The 20,121-nt window shown below is 30.0% G+C and overlaps 1 protein-coding gene across 1 annotated transcript; it reads left to right on the top strand.

Moving 5' to 3' along the window:
- The first annotated feature begins 787 nt into the window (after positions 1 to 787).
- On the top strand, positions 788 to 17,987 carry LOC142321148 (mitochondrial import inner membrane translocase subunit Tim23-like). Its single transcript, XM_075359142.1, has 5 exons — positions 788 to 878; positions 4,386 to 4,626; positions 12,457 to 12,626; positions 17,039 to 17,153; positions 17,945 to 17,987. Exons 1-5 carry the CDS (start codon positions 788 to 790, stop codon positions 17,985 to 17,987), a joined length of 660 nt encoding a protein of 219 aa, XP_075215257.1.
- The last annotated feature ends 2,134 nt before the right edge of the window (positions 17,988 to 20,121 follow it).

The following is a 20,121-nucleotide window of genomic DNA, read 5'->3' as shown; positions in this document are numbered from 1 at the left end:
TAAAAAAAATGTTTAATACACTTGTTGAATAATTGTGTTACTGAAGTGATTAAGAATAAAGGAGGACATATTAATTACTAATTACACACAGCCTCACAGTCCTAGCCTATGAAACATTTCTCCCTAGTATACACTGAGCTGCTGAACTGTTTACATAATATACATGCGCCACACCACAAACACTACACAAGTTACAACACATAACCTTACACAGCAACACAACAACATCTCACACTGTTTCTTCTTACACTTACACTTACACTTGGTGTTGTTCTGATACCTTATGCAATGCAACCATAGCCCAAGGTGGGAACTATTTTATCGATGGCTGGTTGGCTCTAAGAAATGAGTCATGAATGATGTCTTCTGGGCACCTGGGCGAACCAGTTGTTTGTAGCTCTAGCCTCTGTTTGAGTGGGCTCTGCAGAGGTGGTCCTTTATTTCCCTGGTACTTGTGGGAGCAAAATTACTAGTACTGATTTAAATCCTATGATAGTTGGTGGTCCAACCTTCATAAAACCCCACTTGATGCCACATGAAAAGTCCTCTTTCAGTGTTGTCTGATAAGGGTAAGAACTGTATTGAAGAGAAAAGTTTAAATGGTGATGCATCACGTCCATAGTACAAAAATATAAGATTTGTAGTTCTTCAAAACAATCAGGTAGGAGGCTCCATTCAAAAGATCTCACATTTCCTGATAAACAAAGTGATAACGGATTGCTGTGGTTGAGATATTCAGTGACGAATTGCATCTCACCAATATGGGTAGTATCAACATAAAGGCAGTATGACACAAATCCTTGAATACCAGCCGAATCTTTTGTTGGGACTTTTGGAGATTGATGTTAGTGAGATTGCTGATGAACTTCGTCCTCAAGGTGTGGTAGAGATAGAATGAATTATGAAATATTACAGCGAAATGGAGGAACCTACTTCCTTTCTTATACTAATGTTCAACCTTCATCATAAATTTCATTCATAAATCTCATATCAGTGGAGAAAATATGGGTAATTTCATGTTTATTTGAGTATGACTGTTCATTCTCAATTCTCTGCGATGTTTACAGTGTCAAATGTATGTCCACACTACAACTGCTTGCTCAAACACTGCAATATATGCTCGATGCACAAAAGAAGGTCACAACAACTCTGGCTGCCAGGAGGAAGAAAAGTATGTTAACTGCAGGGGATCACTTCAGCTCACTCATGAGACTGCCCAACTTTTAAAGAAGAGAAGACAATTCTCAAAATTTGTACTGAGCAGTAGCTATCTTTCCCAGCCACACAAAGAGAGTATAAAAAGACGTTGAATCCCTGAAAACTGGTAAAAGCAGATGTCTCTTTTGTAGCCACTACATCAAGGCAACCCCCTACAAATATGCGTAATCACCAGTGCAAATCCTGCGGTGAATTAAAACAGCTTGTTCAAGTGTTATCTGATCAGGTTGCCTCACTCACAGCCACTCTTTCAGAGTTATGATGAACAAGTCACTAGTTGCAGCTAGTGAAACCAACACTAGTGAGTTATCCCTCTGAAAGCTCCTTTCCCCAAAGTTTTGCCTTAATGGGCAGGAGTAAATACAGCTGGCAGTAAGCCATCTAATAGGTTCCCTATTAAGGGAGCCCGCACAAACATGCTCTCTGGGTTGTCATCTGCAATTTACCATTTTTCAAATTCCCCACCACCATCACCTCATATACTGGAAGATACAATTGAGGAACTGCCAGAATCAGGACATTGGAGGTTATAAAAATTACAAATTCTAAAAAGGAAAACTGAATCACCAATAATTAATTATATATACATATATATATATATCTGTAATTCCTATATTTATAGTTACCCTTCATTTATGAACATTATGCAGTGGAACATTCAAGATCTTTGGTCCCGCATTGAAGATGTTAGAGTATTGATGAGTACACAAGAACCTTTAACAATCAAGTGAAGCATTTTTCATTGCAGAGCCAATTGCTACCTCCCCTGATGTTAAACTTTTACGTTTGCTTTTGATAGTCATCTTAGGAAGGTCAAACATATAAAACGGTTAAAAGCAAGATGTTTAAAATTTCTAGATATGCTACGAGTCCTTAGCAAAACCTACTAATACATGATCGGTCGGGAGCCAACCGATCATGTATTTTGCATTTTTATAACTCTTTAGTTCGGTCCTGTTTGGATTATGGTTGCATCGCTTACTCTTCAGTGTGTCATATTGTGCTTAAGGTGCTGGATCCTGTGCATAACTCTTTTCTTTGTCTTGCTACAGGTGCCTTTAGATTAAGCCCTATCAGAAGCATACTTGTTGATTGTGACAAGTCATCACTGTGGTATAGATGGGACCAGCTGCTAGCATCTTACTCTGCGTATCTTGACCAAATCACTTTAACCAAAATCACCTGGTTTTTAAAGCAGTCCTTGCAAACTTTCATTTATAACGATATGAAAACCATCCATGTTATACAGCATAGATGGGTGTTCATACCTGTCATTTACTGTACCATTTAGATTTTGATACACCTTCTATTTTGCCAACCAATCCTTGTTCACACCCTCCATGGAGACTTGACCCCATAAATTTTAATTATGGCCTCACCATATGTAATAAAAAATTAACAACGCTTATTGTCCTTTTAGCAAATGTTTTACCAGTTTCTATCCAAGGCTAACCCAGGCTTTGTAGTATTCATAAATGGGTTGAAACAGAGTGATACTATTGGATGCATTTTTGTTGTAAATGACAGAAACTATATGTTAGGTCTACCTGGTATTACAAGTGTCTACATTGTTGAACTGTACACTATCAATAAGGTTTTGAATATCATTAACCCAAAATACTATCACAGCCTTACTTGTAGTGATTTGTGTAGTGCATTCTAAAGTTCAGAAGATTTATATTCTAATCATCCTACTGTCACTGAAATTCATAATATAATAGCTGAATTGAACCATTGCTACATGCAAGTGTGCTTCTGCTGGATCTCTAGCCATGTGGGAATCCTGGGTAATGAATGTGTGAATTCTGCTACTAAAAATGCATGTAGCCAACTGTCTTTCAGCTCTCATGTTACTACTGATGATTTTATTAATTCTGTTAAACACACTTTTCGAGGAAAGTGGCAAAGTGACTTGATTGCTACAGTAAATAATAAACTCCGACATATCAAGAATACTGTGCTTCCATGGAATTCTTCATGCAGGAATAACCATCAAGAGGCGATTATTTGCCATTTGTGAATAGCACCTGTTTGTGTTCACTGCAACTGCCAACTAATGATACACCACATCTTTGTGGACTATGTGTCTTATGTGGCATTGTGTCATAAATTTAAATTAGGAGCTAACATCCAAGATATTCTAGGAAATAATTTGAGGATGCTATCGTATCTTGTTGTATCTTAAGGCCGTGCATCTGTATTCGACTATTTATTATTGTGATATGTTTTTTTTGTAATATTGTATTATGTTTGTTCCAGGCGATGATTACGCGAAAGCATTTTTCGCCCTCCCTACAGAAAAAAAAAAAAAAAATCTAATAAATAAAAGCAAAAGTTTATGCATCTGTTTGTTTTCAACAGGTAAATGAAAAAAAAATATTTGAGAAAAATATCAGTGTTTGTTTTAAAGCAGAATTTTTCAGCTGCTGTTTTAAAAATATTGGTTATAGATATCACAACAATGCAGTGTGAATTTTTACTACACAATCCATTACAAATGTTATCAAAATTAATCTTAAAATTACTGCTCACTTACACACATGTTGTACCCTTTATATAGATTACCAAAGGATGGTTCCTCATGACTCAGTTAGTTTTTTTGATTCGATCACCATTAAGAAATTAATGTTTTCTGGAGTGTCAAGATTAGACAATAATCCAATCTTCTAATCTCCTATAAATCTTTTACCTATTTAGGTTCATATTTTTATCTGTAGATATCCATTTCAAATAATCTAGACAAATATCTTGTAAATAATAATTTTTTTTCATTAGTAAACCATGTCTTTTACATGATGATTCCACAACAGCTGGAATGTTTCAGAACAGTATCCTGGAAATGAAGAGGATGAAATGTTTAGTAACCAATTCTAATAGATAAGTTAAATAATGCTGCATACATTGTCACTGCATGCTGTAGCAATTTATTAATGACTAATTAACATAGTAGTCAATACAACTTTAAATTTAAAACATAAGACTTTTTTAATATTAATTTTAAAAAAATTATTATTATTATTATTTATTAATATATTATTTATTATTGATATTATAATACATTAATTTTATTTTATTGTGGTATCTTGTTAATGTGACAGTACTAAGTGAAGACATTATCATAACTGTAACTATTTTCATTATTTTACAAACTTAAACATTTTTAACAGTAGAAGGAAGCAGCGATTATACCTCACTTTCACCATATCTGAGTTTTGATCCTGCATATTTACCTTCACAACCAGAATATCTTTTCCCTTATGGTCCGAAAAGAGGCTGGTTTGAACATGCATTTTACAATATTGGTACAGCATGTATAGTCGGTGCAGCAGTTGGTGGATGTAGAGGATTCTATGATGGGCTGAATCTTACAACATTCGCTGGGCAAACTGGTAGAATTCAGAGAACAAGGTATAAATATTTTTCTAGAGATTACAAACATTTTTTTAAATTAAATTTTTGTTGTTATTCACAATATTTCTTCAAAGATTTAAGTTTAGTGTATTTCATAAAATATTTTGAATATAAAATATTCCAGGTATTTAATATCAAATACCTGGTTTCAGTGTCCATTAAATAAATGTGGATTTTTAGAAAAATACTACCTTAAGAATGAAATGCATAATCTGGCCATTTGTATACAGTGAATAATGGATTTTTCTACATTTTGAAGAAATCATTTTTATTTACATGTACTTTATTATTCTTAAATTCTTAAGTTATTAAATTAGACACTAAGTTTTGTGAAGTTGATAAATTACTGAGTATGTTTTGTGTGCAGTAACATGGATAATATATACAATATACAATATATACTATATACAATTTGATAGTATTTTTAATACTACCCAATAGTAATTGTTACTATACATTAACATAGGATACTATATTATCCTAGTTGTCACGTTTACCACCCAATAATAACTGCTTATAATAAACTTTATAATTGTTATTTACATACTTAAACTATACTGTAAACTTTATAACTGTTTATAATAACTAATTTACAACCCAGTAATAACTGTTACTATTATCCTAGTTGTTACATTTATTTTCTATTCATAAAAAGTATACTCGTATTATTTACTTCTTGTATTATGGCATTTATATCAATAAAAAGATGTCTATTCAATGAAAAAATTATTTTGTTTAAAGATTATAAATTTTGGGTCAGAAGTATATGGCAATATGTACTTTAAGGCTCAGTCCGATCATACAGATGTAAATGATTTCAGAGTTATAGTTGTGCATTTGAATACAAAACCACATCTAAATATTTAAAGTATGTTTCAAAATTGATTTTTATCTAGAAACTGAAGAAACTAATTCAGTAATTTAAGATTTGTCAAAACCTGACAATGAATCACAGATAGAATTCCTGGTGAAATCTCTCTCCTTGTTCATCACTAACAGTGCCAAGATTTCCCAGAAAGAAAAGATTTTCTGAATGTATTTTTAACAATGTTTGACATCCCATGGTGTGATAGGACTTAATACTAAGTTGTATAGTTATCTTCTTTTTTATTGCCTAAAAATTATTTTTTCACTTTCATAAATGATTTTTGTGCTGATAAATAATTTTGGTTGAGTTTCCTTCTAAAGCAGGGTCACTTTTCTAATATCAGTCTCAATATACCTTCTTTAGGTTTGGCTTCAATAAATAGTGAAAAAAGTTCTCTTAAAGATTTGAAGTATTCATTTTCTTTATACATAATGTTTAGAAAATTCTTGATCAATCCTAATGTGGAGTGAAACTGAGAAAGAAAATCTTTTAGGGTTCAGTAAAAGGGATGTACAAGACATTTTGTTTAGATCTGGTTCAAACGGTTCAAAAGAAGTCTTTCAGCCAGTATGTTTTTTTTACAAAATGGTGTGTTACTTTGCTATTCCATAAACATAAAATGCAACATTTTGTGAACCCACCTTGAAGGCCCATTAATATAACTTTAAATCTTTGAACTTTAAAAGATTTAATCTTTAAATCTCTACAAATTTGCCATTTAAACTGTTTGTTCATAATATTATTCAAAATGGCAAACCATAGTATCATATTTTTCTTTTTACCAAAATTAAATAAGCAACTGGTACAGATGCTACTTCCTTCTATTGTTGTGTAAAACTACTTTTAAGCCATATTTAAAAGAATCAATAAAAAGTTATCATCCTGTATGTTAATTGTCTTTTCTTAATTCAGTCATTAATCCATTGACGTCAAAAAGCACAAATACTATCTATTTAAAAAAATTGAGAAAACAGCATTACTTCTGAAAGATGTAATGCTTGCTACATCTACCAACAGATTTCACTGTTGCAATCTAGAGTTAAGAAGTTCAGGCTACTAATTTGATGTGTGGTCCAAGTTAAGTACCAGATACTTAACTTGTTGTTTGGTGGATAAGATGAGGGTCATTGACATTCCAGGACTTAAGTGGGATCAGAAGTGTTTTCAGAAAGATATACATTTTCATTAGTTTATTTATCACTGAGCTCTGAAATGTTACTTCCATGATGGATTTTGTATATATTAATCTTCTCCATGCCGAACTGATCTAATAGCAGGTGGCACAATCAGATTTTCAATTTTATGTTTTAATTTTTTAATATCCTTCTGTGTTTGAAAGTAGCAATCATTAAAATGATCAGAAGTCTCACACCACTGCAATGAAACAACAAATGGCATAGTGTTTTCATTACCTTTCATCCACTTAACTAGAGTCCCATTGCAACTTATGCAGTAAACATGAAGAGCCCAATTTTAACTTTATTTCCAATAACCAAAATACAATAATAGGATTTTTTACTTCTTTTGTTATAGGTCTTGTGATCGTAGTACAAAATATCCATAAACATAACAAAACTTATCTGGTGAACTTTTATAGAATCACCATAAACTGAGTGAAAATTTTAGATTTTTAAAGTAAACTAGCATTTAAAAAATATATATAACCAAACTGAATATTGGGTGTCTTTCTACTGGGGTTAAACATAGACAAAAGAAATATTCCAGTACCATGTCACTAACTTAGAAAGTTGCAAACTGCAACATAATGAAAACGCTAAATTATGCTAGAGGGGAGCAATTAAAGATTCAGTAACACACAGATTTGACGTACTGGGAATTTTTAAATAGATGATATTTAAATTACAAGCACAATTAATAAATAAAAATATATTTTGGTCTGAATTACTGATTCACTGTTGAACAGAATAATTAAGGGTTTTCAGTACATATACATAAAAATATATGAATTAATTAAATCTACTGAATGAATAAAAATAATTGTATGTTATTAGAGACAAATAAATTTTATAGGTAATATTTGATACTATTGTAATTACTGGCAAATAACTGCAGCATCACTTTTTGGCAACTTCCAATCTAGATACTAGTTACTCCTATATTCTTATCTTTTGCTAATTAGTTATTTTAATATTTGAGCAAATATTTTGTATCTTCTTTAAATATACAAACATACAAAAAAAAACAATTCAGAATGATTCCAAATTGCACGGGAATCTCTTGGGAGATGATTGTATAGCCAAAAATAAGAAAAAAAAACATTCATATAAACATAGGTCAGAAAACGATTTGTTGCTGGTAGAGTTTCAGCACATGAAACATTTAGCCCTGTTCTCTGTTCCCTCTGTGAAATTAAATCATACTAGAATTTTTAGGGTACAAATCAAAGGATAAATTTGGTGCTTCCTTACGGCTGTTGATCTAAGAAACTGAATAAAAGTGGTCCCAGACTTCTATCCCATGTAGTTTTAAATAAAACAGGGTAAAACACAAAAAGGTTTTGTTGGAAAATACACTTTTTTAGGTTTAAGGTAAAATAACTTTGTTAATTTACCAATAAATAAATAAACATTTCTAGTTAACTATGTAGAGAATTTAATTCTGAAAAAAATTATGTAAATAATGTTTATTAAAATTTAATACAAATTTGAGAAGTTCAACTTTAATTAGAAACATAACACACAAACTGGATTGGAAAAGTGATACGATTTTAAGCAGAACAATTTTCATCAAGGTTTGAACAACATATTGTAAATGAAAACAAATAGAAAACTTATCAGTAACAGAAAAAAATGAATAAAAAATAAATTTAAGAAAACAATAATTGTATATTTATTAGTGGTTTTCTAAAAATTATTAAATATTAAAATGGTTACTTTATAAAGCTGCAAACATTTCTTCAAAGCAGTAGCTCAATGTAGCTGCTATTCTGTTCAATGCATTGTTCAGCTCGGCAAATCCATGCTAGCCAGACATGTCAAAAATAACCCACCGGGTTGTTCTAGTGGTTAACGCGTCTTCCCAAATCAGCTGATTTGGAAGTCGAGAGTTACAGCGTTCAAGTCCTAGTAAAGCCAGTTATTTTTACATGGATTTGAATACTAGATCGTGGGTACCGGTGTTCTTTGGTGGTTGGGTTTCAATTAACCACATATCTCAGGAATGGTCGAACTGAGAATGTACAAGACTACACTTCATTTACACTCATACATATCATCCTCATTCATCCTCTGAAGAATTACCTAAACGGTAGTTACCGGAGGCTAAACAGGAAAAAGAAAAAGAAAGGAAGACATGTCAAAAAGCATCATTGGTATTCCAAATAGTATCTATAACTTGTTTTATATGATGTCTCAATTCTTCTTGTGTACAAATACAACCAGAAATTCGTCTAGTGTACCCGAAAAGAAAAATCCACTGGTGTGAGATTGGGAGATCAAGGTGGCTATTTTACTGGTCCATTTTGACCAATCCACTGCTTACTAAATGTATTTATTATTTTAATTATTTATCACATCATGACAGTAATGAGCAGGTGTTCTCATTTAAAAACCATATTTGCACTCTTCTGCAAGTGGAATATCTTTCGAGTTTCATCAGATTTGTTTGCAAAAAATGAAAGTACTGCTTTCCATTGAGCCTTGGCAGTGAGAAAAGAGGACCCATGAGATTATGATCAAGAAGACTACATCACACATTAAACAAAAAAGTGCACTGGAAATGACTTGTAACAGTCTCATGAGGATTATTTTCTGCCCAAGTATGAGTGTTTTGATAATTTATAGTGTAATTTCTTGTAAAGCGGGATTCATCAGTAATTAGAATATTACTTAAGAAATTGGGATGATGTTCACATTTTCTAATTGACAGAATTTCATCCATTTAACTTATCAAAATCGGGTAGTAATAACTCTTGTAGACTTGTATGAAATGGGTATAATTGTTGCTCCTGTAACATTTACCACACACTTGATTGCAAAACATGAAGACATTGTGACAACCTTTTGGACTTCTGGTGTTTGAGATGGGAGATAATTGTACTGCATTCAATATTGCTTCTTCAGCGTTGACTTTTATCATAAAACATTCACAACTACAGTGAATCATTATTGTTAAAGCATACCTGTTTTTACCTCTAATATCTCTGATATCCCTCTAATACTAATACCTTATCTACCTTTAATACCCCTGCATACCTCTACAAAGCCTCAAATGTTATATGATCCAGTATTCTTTGATCTGGATAATTTCCCCAGTATTCATGCATAACAACCAATCCATTTTTATTTACTGTACTTTATCACAAATTACCATGTCCATCAACTCTCCAAATGAAAACAATTTGTGGCATTACCTATTGTGAATGACCGACCAAACAATAACAGCACAAACAAATACTACTCAAATGAATATTCAAATGCAAGACACTAAACTTAATTGTTGATTACTGTTATTGCCAGCCTACAAAAAAAAAAAGAATTTTTAATATGTTTTAGAAGGATATCTTTCAAATTTATTTTTATAATTTTTGGCATTTGTATGTAAATTGTTCTGTTTAAAATCACATCACATTTTTGATCCAATTTGTGTGTTTTGTTTCTAATTAAAGTTGAACTCAAATTTGTATTTAATTTTAATAAATGTTATTTACATAAATTTTCTTAGAATTAAATTCTCTACAAAGTTAACTAGGAATTATTTGTTTATTGGTAAATTAACAAAGTTGTTATATTCTAAACCTAAAAAAGTATATTTTCTAAAAAAGATTTTCATGTTTTATCCTGTTTTTCTTAAAACTAAGTGAGGTAGAGGTCTGGGACCACTTTTAAGTACTCATGGGAAGCCCATTATTATTAAACATAAATTTTTTTAATTTATTTTATTTATTGTAAATTTAATTCTATTATTTTTGTAATATTATTCATTTGATTGTTTCATATGTACATTTTTATATAGCCTATGACACTCCCGGTAACATAAGGATTCCAACATGGGGTCATACACCTAAATTAGTTCAGCCATTGAGCTGCTATGGTTGAACATACATACATAACTACACCCTAAATACATTACAGTCTTTTTGGCCAGTCGTGTAAAAAGTTATTACATATTGTTCCATATCATTGTTCAATAAAAAGGTTTCTGTATTTCTTTTGATAAAGTAAGGTTCCTGACACTAAATATTATTTAATATGTAGCTTTTCAAACTATCATTTCTAATAAACTTATTTTGTGACAAGCTTGGTTGTAATGACAAGCAGTCAACTTTTTTGGTCATCTATATGTTTGAGTCAAACTCTTCTTAATTTCACTTTCAGTTTTTCTTTTAGTTTGCCCTACATATTACATCTGCAACTATTGTTTCAAAAATAAATTTATTAAACACCAGCTCTTTTGATGGATTTATTTTTATATTTAGTATTTTCAAAAACAGAAGCAAATTATCTAGACTTAATCTCAGTATCAATATATGTGTATAGTAATATATTTTTATTTCTTATTATTACTAAGTTCATGTTTTAACATATACTTTTATTTATTTTTTATTTTTTCAATTCCTAATGGATATATTGCAATTTGTTAAATAATAAGCAACCCGATGGCTTATTGAGATGAGGATATGTATGACAAATAAATTAGGTGTAGTTTTGCACAGATCAAACAGATTTTTACAAAAAAAATTTGATGGCTAAAGTAGAGTAAAAAAAGGCAGACCACAGCCAAGAATCTGAACTAGAGTATCTGACCTAGAAAAGGATTTATGTCATTAAACTGACTTAGGAAACAGATGTTTAAAGTTCAATGCAGAATCTTAAAAAAACTATAATATTAGTGTTTTCAAATGAAATTTAGAAAATTCCATATTTTATTTCGGTTTTTGATTAAGAGAAATTAATTTTATTTTATGTATTTATTTTTCCAGAATAACAGGTGACCTCCAGTTACAGTTTCTTAATGTTAGATAAATTTTTAACATATGAAAAATGCCAAAACTGACCAGGAATTAAACTCAAATTGTTTAGATGGAAAGCAAAGATGCATATCACACTTAGTTTAAAAATATTTAAAAATTTAAACCTCCAATCTAGATTATCTAAAAAAAGTGGTTTCATGATAAGTGACATTTGTTAAAATATTTTTTGCATAGAAATATACTATTAAGCTTAATGCTTACAAAAAGCACAGATTTTAAGCACATCAAATCTGGTGTTTTATCATTTTTATAATTAGAAAAGTGTATATTCAGAAAGTTGTGTTTCAAAAATCTAACAAAAAATATTGAAACAAGATAAGATCAATAAGTTGATTTAAAAATTAAAAAAATGCAGTCTGGTTTGGAGATTAAATGATTTGGATAATTCAAAACTAAATTTATACTTTCTTTTGGAGATGTCTTGATAAGATTTTTTTTAAAAATCTAACAAAATAAAGTGTTTTATAATGTTTAGTAATATGTGCATATTTATTAATTAATATTATTTGTATTTTTAACGTTAATTTTTATAATTTATTTTTTTACATATTTTTGTTAATATAATTTTCCTTAATCCACTGATGATTATTTTTTAACAAATTGAAATTACTATATTGAATTAAATTTTAAGTAATTTTTTTTTTGTAAACTGTTGGAGTAAAATTTTATTTTCCAATCTATTTCAATAATTATTTAGCATAATTCTTTATACAAATAAATCAGATTAATAACCCTTACTGAATACATATTAAATTGTCATTTTATTAAATAATAATTTAGTAATAAATATGTTTATTAAACAAATATGGTTTCTAAATTTAGAAAAAAATAAAAAATTAATAATGTAGTTTTTTTTTAGTATCTATTTGTTTTTATTATTTCTGATTGCTTAAAAAAATAGATATAATGTAATAATTAAAAAAAATTATTTTTATTGAAACAAATTTGTATGTATTTTTCATTGCAGAATACTAAATCATACAATAAAACAAGGAGCTGCTACATCAAATACACTGGGAATAATAGCATTTATGTATTGTAATTTAGGAGTACTTCTTTCTTTCTTTCGTAATGCTGATGATGAATTAAACAGTATTGCTGCTGCAACATTAACAGGAATGTTATACAAAGTACAAGGTCTGATAATAAAAATTACTTTGATAAGTACTGCTATGTTTCATGATCACCATTTTCAGTTTGTTTAATTGGAAAATATTAACATTAAGAATTTCAGGTCACCTTGGGTTACTGAACTTTTAACAAGTTATTAATGTGAAGACCTTATTCGTGGCAGAAACATCAAACTAAACTATCTGGGTCTTCAAAAACCATCATCAAAGGTTTTCAGACATCAATGTTCCACACTGCAATTCTGTACAAAATTTGATCAATAAGTTCCAAGAAAATGGATCAGTCAAAGATGTGTCCAAGTCTGGAAAACCATCTATCCTGACAAAGGAAAAGTTTGATGATATTTCCAATCGCATAACTCAAAATACAAAATCATCAATTAGAAAACTGGCACAAGTAGAATCTCAAGGACTAATACATAGAGCACCAACTAAATACCTAAAATGACACCCACACAAAATAAGTGCAATGCATCACTTATACAATAATGATTTCTGAGCATCATAAATATTACCACCAATGGCTGTATTAACAGCCAGAGCGGTTAGGCGTGGTCTGTGAATAATCCTCATGAGTTCTTAGAATGATTGTTCTATGATGAAAAAATTGAAGTTTGGTGTGCTATATTAAGCAAATAATCATTCAGTTTTTCCAGAACACACTTAACTGAGAATGTTATTGTAATGAAATCAATTATTCATTCATTAGTCAACTAAATGAGAAAGAAAATTGTTGATGCATTCTTCCAAAAAGGTAGAGCAATGGTGCAACCACTATGTTTTGGTAAATTTGTGCCGTGAAGATATCTGGGATGGTCTCATTTCAAATCACATTTAGCCACTCAGATCTGCAGATCATATAACTACAGATTTTTATTTTGGGCAGCAATGAAAGGATCTGTTTGCAAAAACAATCCTAACATCCTGGATGAACTGAAGAAATAACATAAACTGAACTTTTAAACATAATCATTCCTTTGTTAAATATGTATATTCAAACATGTTGAAATGTGTTCAGGTATGCTTGGAGGCAAATGTTGGCCATATTGAGCATCTTCTCTAAATAAAAAATCATTGTAGTATTAGTTCTATCATTGTTATTTGAATATAAAAAATGTTTGTAAACAGTAGTGCACACTTTCATTTGGGACACTATATATAAATAAACTAAAAAGTGTAATAATATTGCATTCAAAATGGATTAGAGCAAAACCTTATTCTTCATTATTAATAAGATTTAATAAAAATTAATCTTTATTTCTGTTCAAATGTATTGACTTTATTTCCGGTGTTAAATGTACACCTTTTTAAATTATTTTTTTATGTTTGTATATAATTCAAAGCCATTTATTTATCTGTAGGAATCAGTTCAAAGTTTTGAGTCTTTTATACCAAATTATTGTCGTAAAATTGCACAGTAAAAAAGATGATTTTATTTTATTTTTTGACAGTTTTGTTTTTTGTTAATTAAAAGATGTATGTATATGTCACGTTTTGAAAATATTTAAGTCTGTGTTAGTAATCTTCTATATAATGATATTTTTAATTTTGCTGAGGGAAAAAAAGAAAAACAACCATGTCATAAATGAAACTTGCTTATTTATAAATAAATAAGTTTTTCTTGAATTAGGAGCTGCATTCCTTAAAAAAGAGTTGTGATGCTTGGATAGAACTCATATTTTCTAGCAGTGATAATGATATGGCATTTTGATAAAATAATAATTACTTTGTGTCTGGTTTATAAACATTTTAACGATCACAGTCAATCTGCCATCAGCTGTTCAGAGAATATGTCGTGTTGAATTATTCTGTCTTATGTTGTATTACTGTGCAGTATATAATTCTGATCGGTTTCCGTGATACAAAGGCTACAGTACGTACAATATTTGTAATTTATTGTGCAAAATATTTTAGGATTTTATTGTGAATTATTTACGTATTACCTTTTTAATATATATTTTTCCTGTTTTTAACTACGCCTGACCTTAATTGTATGGAAAAGAAAAGGAAAACAATCACTTGAGACAAAGTTGGAGGTGATAAAAAAAGATGATGATGGCTTACGCAACACTGATATCGCAAATCATCTTGGCCTTGTCGAATCAACATTCGTTCAATAATTAAAAATAAGTATACAATTATGATCACTGAAAAAATGCTGTTCCACTTCTGGCTTCACGAATGTCTTATTTACGATCTCCTTTAACGGTTGAACTTGAAAGACTGTTGAACATTTTCGTAGAAGATTGCACTCAATGTCATATTCCTGTGATAACTATTATTATTCGAGAAAGAGCATTAAGTTTGCATGAACTATTAAAACCTAAATACCGTGCTGAAGATATCACCCTTTCAATGCAACCAAAGAACACTTTGAACATTTAAAAAAACATTCAAACCTGCTTAACATTTTGATTCAAGGTAAAGCAGCCGGTGCAAATGAAGAAGAGGCAGAAAAATTAAAAAAAAAGATCTACAAATTATCATGAAAGGAGGAGGATACACGTCACAGAAACTATTTAATGTAGACGAAACGGAGATTTTTTTGAAAAAAGGTGCCTAAACTTATTTTTATCGCAAAAGAAGAACGCCATATGCCTGGTTTTAAAGTATCTAAAGATCGATTTACATGGAGGAAATGCGAAGGGAAACTGTAAACTAAAACCATTGCTCGTGTATCACTAAGAAAATCCCCATGCTATTAAAGGAATTAACAAACAATCTCTTCTCGTGTACTGGACATCCAATCAAAAAGCCCGGGTAACGAGGCGCATTTTTTATGACCGGTCTAAGAATTGTTTTAGCTTGCAACTCAAAAATGTAGGCACAAGAAACGATATCGCACACAAGGCGTTCTACTGCTAGATAACGCTCCTGGACATCCAAGCTCCGAAGAATTGGAAGCAATTAATTCACATGTAAAAATCATTTGTATGCCTGCAAATAAGATATCACTGATATAGCTATGCGATCAAGGATTAATAGTCGCATTCAATGCTTACTGTCTTAAAAAAACATTTTTTCAGATGGTTTCTGCAATTAACAGTTCAAACAATGAAGTCTGTGATTTGCGAATGTTCTAGAAAAAATATAACATCCTTCATGCTGTACTTAATGTCGCCAAAACCTGGAAAGAAATCAAAGAGAGTATGCTTTCTAGAGTATGACACATGCTATATCAAGATCAAAGTGCATTTAATGATAACGGACAAGGAATTACAGGTACTATTAAAAATGAAGTTATACAACTTGTCAGCAGTGTAGGGCTCAAAGTCAATGCTGAAGATATAAATGAACTTGTGTTAGAAGATAAGCAACTTTTAGAAAACAAAGACTTGTTAGCATTAGCCAAGTCGCCAAATGAACAGCTAGATAATAATTTGAATAGCATTAGCATATTTAAATCAGGGTCATCAAAAATTGACAGCGGTGAACCTTTAACCTCATCTTCCCCTTTCTCAGCCATAATTAACCTAAAAGGATTGCAGGAGGCATTAGAATGCATCAAAAAGTTTTGTGATTACATAACTGAAAATGATTTTGATAATTCGAGAACCAAGTACAAAAGTTGTAAATAGACTGTTAAGTGATATGAAATGCTATAAGATGGTGCTAGATCAGTTGTAACTATCAGTAAAGCAGAGTAAACTGGACAGTTATTTTAAGAAATCAAAGCTGAACTAAATCACAAGTTTTTTTTTTAATATGCTTTATTGTATTTAGGCCTGTATATGTTTATTTTAGGGTAACTATTTCCTTAATAATACTGTACTATACAGTGATTTTTCTTTTCCACTTTATTATTCTTATATTTTTTACCTTTTCTTCACTACTGTTCTGTATGTAATCATATTTATTGTACTTGATTCGATTTATATTCTATTAATGTTTAGCCAAATTATCTAAAAATTCTGTGTCTTCTACCTGCGAAAAGAATTAAGAATTTAGCCTACTAAATATGTACATGTACAAATACTACACTGTACTTGTATACCTCTTTCAAGAAAACAGTTTGATTTACGTGGTTTTAGTCTACACAACAATTCAGGGATGAATTAACCACGTAAATCAAGGGATCCCAGTAAATTTCAATAGAAGTTATTTAATTACGTTTAATTACCAGTCGTCTTATTAGATTAATTCATGTTAATGTGAAGAGTATTTAGTATATTTGTCTTCTTGGTTATTCAACAAATAATAGCATACATAACCACTTTAATTACAAATGATATTACATATGAAAAATTAAAAAATTTCAGAGTAAACACATACTAAAAACCTGGTAAATGTTCTAATAAATCTTCTGATTTAGACTATGAAATTAATAATATTAAGAAAAAATATTTTTCATTCTGTATAAATTTTAATTAAGTCAGTAATGCATTTTCATAGATTTGCATTGCTCTTCTCTGTCATCAGGTGGATTACGGAAATGTGGAATTGGAGCTGCAACTGGGTTTGGTTTAGCATCATTATATTACCTTTGTACATCATATGAAAAATTACAAGTGGTAAAGGATCAGTTGCAATTAGAGTAAGTTTTAATTTGCTTCTAACTTGTAAATTGAGTTATGTTAACATTTCTGTTGTATAGTTTCTGTTTGTAGCAGGAGTGTATATACTCCTAATTGCTGATTCAACATGTTGCAATTACAAAATGAAACAGAAACAAGATTTCATGGCTTACATATTGATTTGATGTTATTTTGGATAGTCGATATTTATTGGCTGTAAAAATTGTGTCGTGCTCTGAATGAATCATAAATCATACTTAGTAGTATTTTAATGCGGGGATTCACATCACAGTATCTTATTCAATGTCTTTATGTATTTTATAAAAAAGGCAATTTATATTATAAAAACAATTGCAGCTGGATTCCTGCAGGCCTGTCTTAAAGAATCTTAAAAGTGTTGGTACTAATCTCATTGTAATGTGAATGTGTGATCCACGTATTTAAAATATTAAATGTATAATATTTACTAAGCACTATACATTTAATGTCTAAGAACAACCTATAAGGTTGAAATTAGGTGGAATATTTTACATAATTTCAGAATGATTTTTATGTAATAGATTTCAACACATGAAGACTTATTAATTGAGGTTCTTTTGAGCTTTAACTACATTCATAGCATACCCAAGTCATATAGAATATAAATGTATATTCTATACATATAAATATATGTAAAATTTCCAATTTTACGCAAATTTTGTTTGTGGCTTGAATTTAATGTAAGTTCAACTACTTGAATCCTTTTATCTAAAAATAATTTACTAATGTAAATAGAATGTCTAGTACAATGCAGTTATATTTTTTTTTTTAGAACAGTGTACAGAACAAGTGGTAAGATCCTGGATAAGCCTTAAAAAATACTGGAAAATATTTATCCAGAAATCTTTTTCTGCTATTCTGATGATATACTTGTATATTATCTGCAGCAGACCTTTTATTTCCCTTACTAACAGGCATAGGTGTTCGAGTTTTTTAAGACAAGATGGGTACTGCCTAGTATTTAAAGAACAGATAAATAAGTACACTAAAAATTTCAGTCATTATCATCATATACCAACCAGAAGAGATTATAGGCTTCAAACTGGATAAAATAATTTTTAATTCTTATAAAATTAGTTTCAAAGAGAAAAACTGGCGATTCTATAAAAACATGGCCAGAGGTGTTCATCCCATTAGAAAGCTTAAATCCTTTCTGTAAATAAAAATCATTAAATGCATCACAAATTTCCATAAGTTTGGCTCAGTGTTCTTCCATACTGTTACTGGAAATGCTTCACACAGCCTTACTCTTGTTATTAATAAACTGTTACTTCAATGGGCAAATTTTATCTTTTTTAATTTATAAAAAAACTCATACTTTAGGATTTTATAGTGTCATGTGTACAGAATTCAAACCTTTTACCATTAATTTTAATCTCAGCGTTTTTAGTTATGAAAAAGATGTTTTCCCTAAATCTTAAAATTTATCTTTACAGGGCATGAACAACTAAATATTCCAAACTAAATTTCATAAAACCTATTCCATTTACCATCTAGATCAGAACAATTAGTTTTATACCACCTGATCCTTCAGATCTGCATTCATTTTATCAATACACTTCATAATTAATTACTTATCCGTTATTTGCTAATGGATCACCTCCTTCGTATTTAAAATCATTAAGAATTAGCAGATGAGCTTTATGAACCAAGAGGTAACTTTCAACATCATACGTGTGACAGAATTTATTATATTTAAAAACTAATTACATTATAAAATGTTTAATATCATTTTTATTTTTTATATCATTTTAATAGTTATAAAATTAAGATTTTTTTACAGTTTATTGAAACTGGCTGATACTTAGATTTATTTTTTTATTATTGAAATCCATGTTAATAAATTAACATTTTTTAATTGACTTAGATGCATAACTTACATTTTACCAACCTCTTTGCAAAATTGATAATATCTTACTCTGTCATCTGAAATATTCTAGGTTTGAATCCCAATCAGACTTGGGATTTATCTGCATACTATAAAATTCATTTCTTATTAAAAAAAAAGAGAAGGATAACTGTAGTTAGAAGATAGAGTAAAAATATATGCGTGTTGTTTTTTCTTCTCTGAGCTATAGCCCGGGGATTGGCCTTGACCTCCTACACCATTAGCCTCTACTTCTGTCTATCCTGTCTTTTCCTATTATGAATGCAATGTTTTTGCTTCTTAACAATGTAAACATTGAAATGAATGAGCTGTTTTCATACAATTGTCATGTAGCCAGCTGCCTGTGGCTGTGAACTATATTCTTCGGGTCTGCCATAAAAAATCAAATGTTCCGGTATTTAAAGCATAGACAAGAAACATATACAATAATTAGAACATTGCCTAATTTATTTATAATATATAGTTATAATTGGTTATATTGGGCTATTAAATAATCCATTTTACAGTCTCAGTTGCTGCTTCTTTTCACTTCAGATCATAGCAGACCTAAGAAAGAAAAAATCAACTAGATTACAGAGTAAAGATAAGAGATCTAATGAGGATTACTATGAAGTATATTTATATTTTTAAATGTCTATTTGACAAGAGTTAATGTATATTATAAAGAATTGTTTCATGGCAAGAAGAGAACATTAATTGTTACTTATTACTTATTCCAGCCTCTTAATGACTATGATACATTGTAAAGCATGTGAGAACAAGAAATACTTGTCAGAATTGTCTCTGAGAAAAAAGATGTTGCCAATTTTTTTTGTGAAGAGTGAAAATGTTTGAAAAATAAAAAAGCATTGCATTATGCTATTCTGTAGGTTTTGATCTATTGTGAAAACGAAAGTCTAATTTCATGTGGGGATAAACAGACACACCATGATATTGATATCACCCACAAAAAGAAGAAGAAATTTGGCTGTGGTACAGGCATTCCTATATGTAACATTCAAAATGATAGATGTAATTGTTAGCCCCAAGGTCTAAGAATTAAATAGGTTAATTAAGGTCTA

This window comes from Lycorma delicatula, chromosome 3 (genome assembly GCF_047948215.1).
Source record: "Lycorma delicatula isolate Av1 chromosome 3, ASM4794821v1, whole genome shotgun sequence".
Taxonomy (NCBI): Eukaryota; Metazoa; Arthropoda; class Insecta; order Hemiptera; family Fulgoridae; genus Lycorma; species Lycorma delicatula.
The sequence above is the reverse complement of the archived record's forward strand: the minus strand, read 5'-3'. Positions and strand labels throughout refer to the sequence as shown.

Coding starts and splice junctions, on each gene's coding strand:
- LOC142321148 (XM_075359142.1), top strand. CDS start 788: ATGACACAAATCCTTGAATACCAGCCGAATCTTTTGTTGGGACTTTTG. Junction 879..4,385: donor TGATGAACTTCGTCCTCAAG/GTGTGGTAGAGA, acceptor CATTTTTAACAG/TAGAAGGAAGCAGCGATTAT. Junction 12,627..17,038: donor AATGTTATACAAAGTACAAG/GTCTGATAATAA, acceptor CTCTGTCATCAG/GTGGATTACGGAAATGTGGA.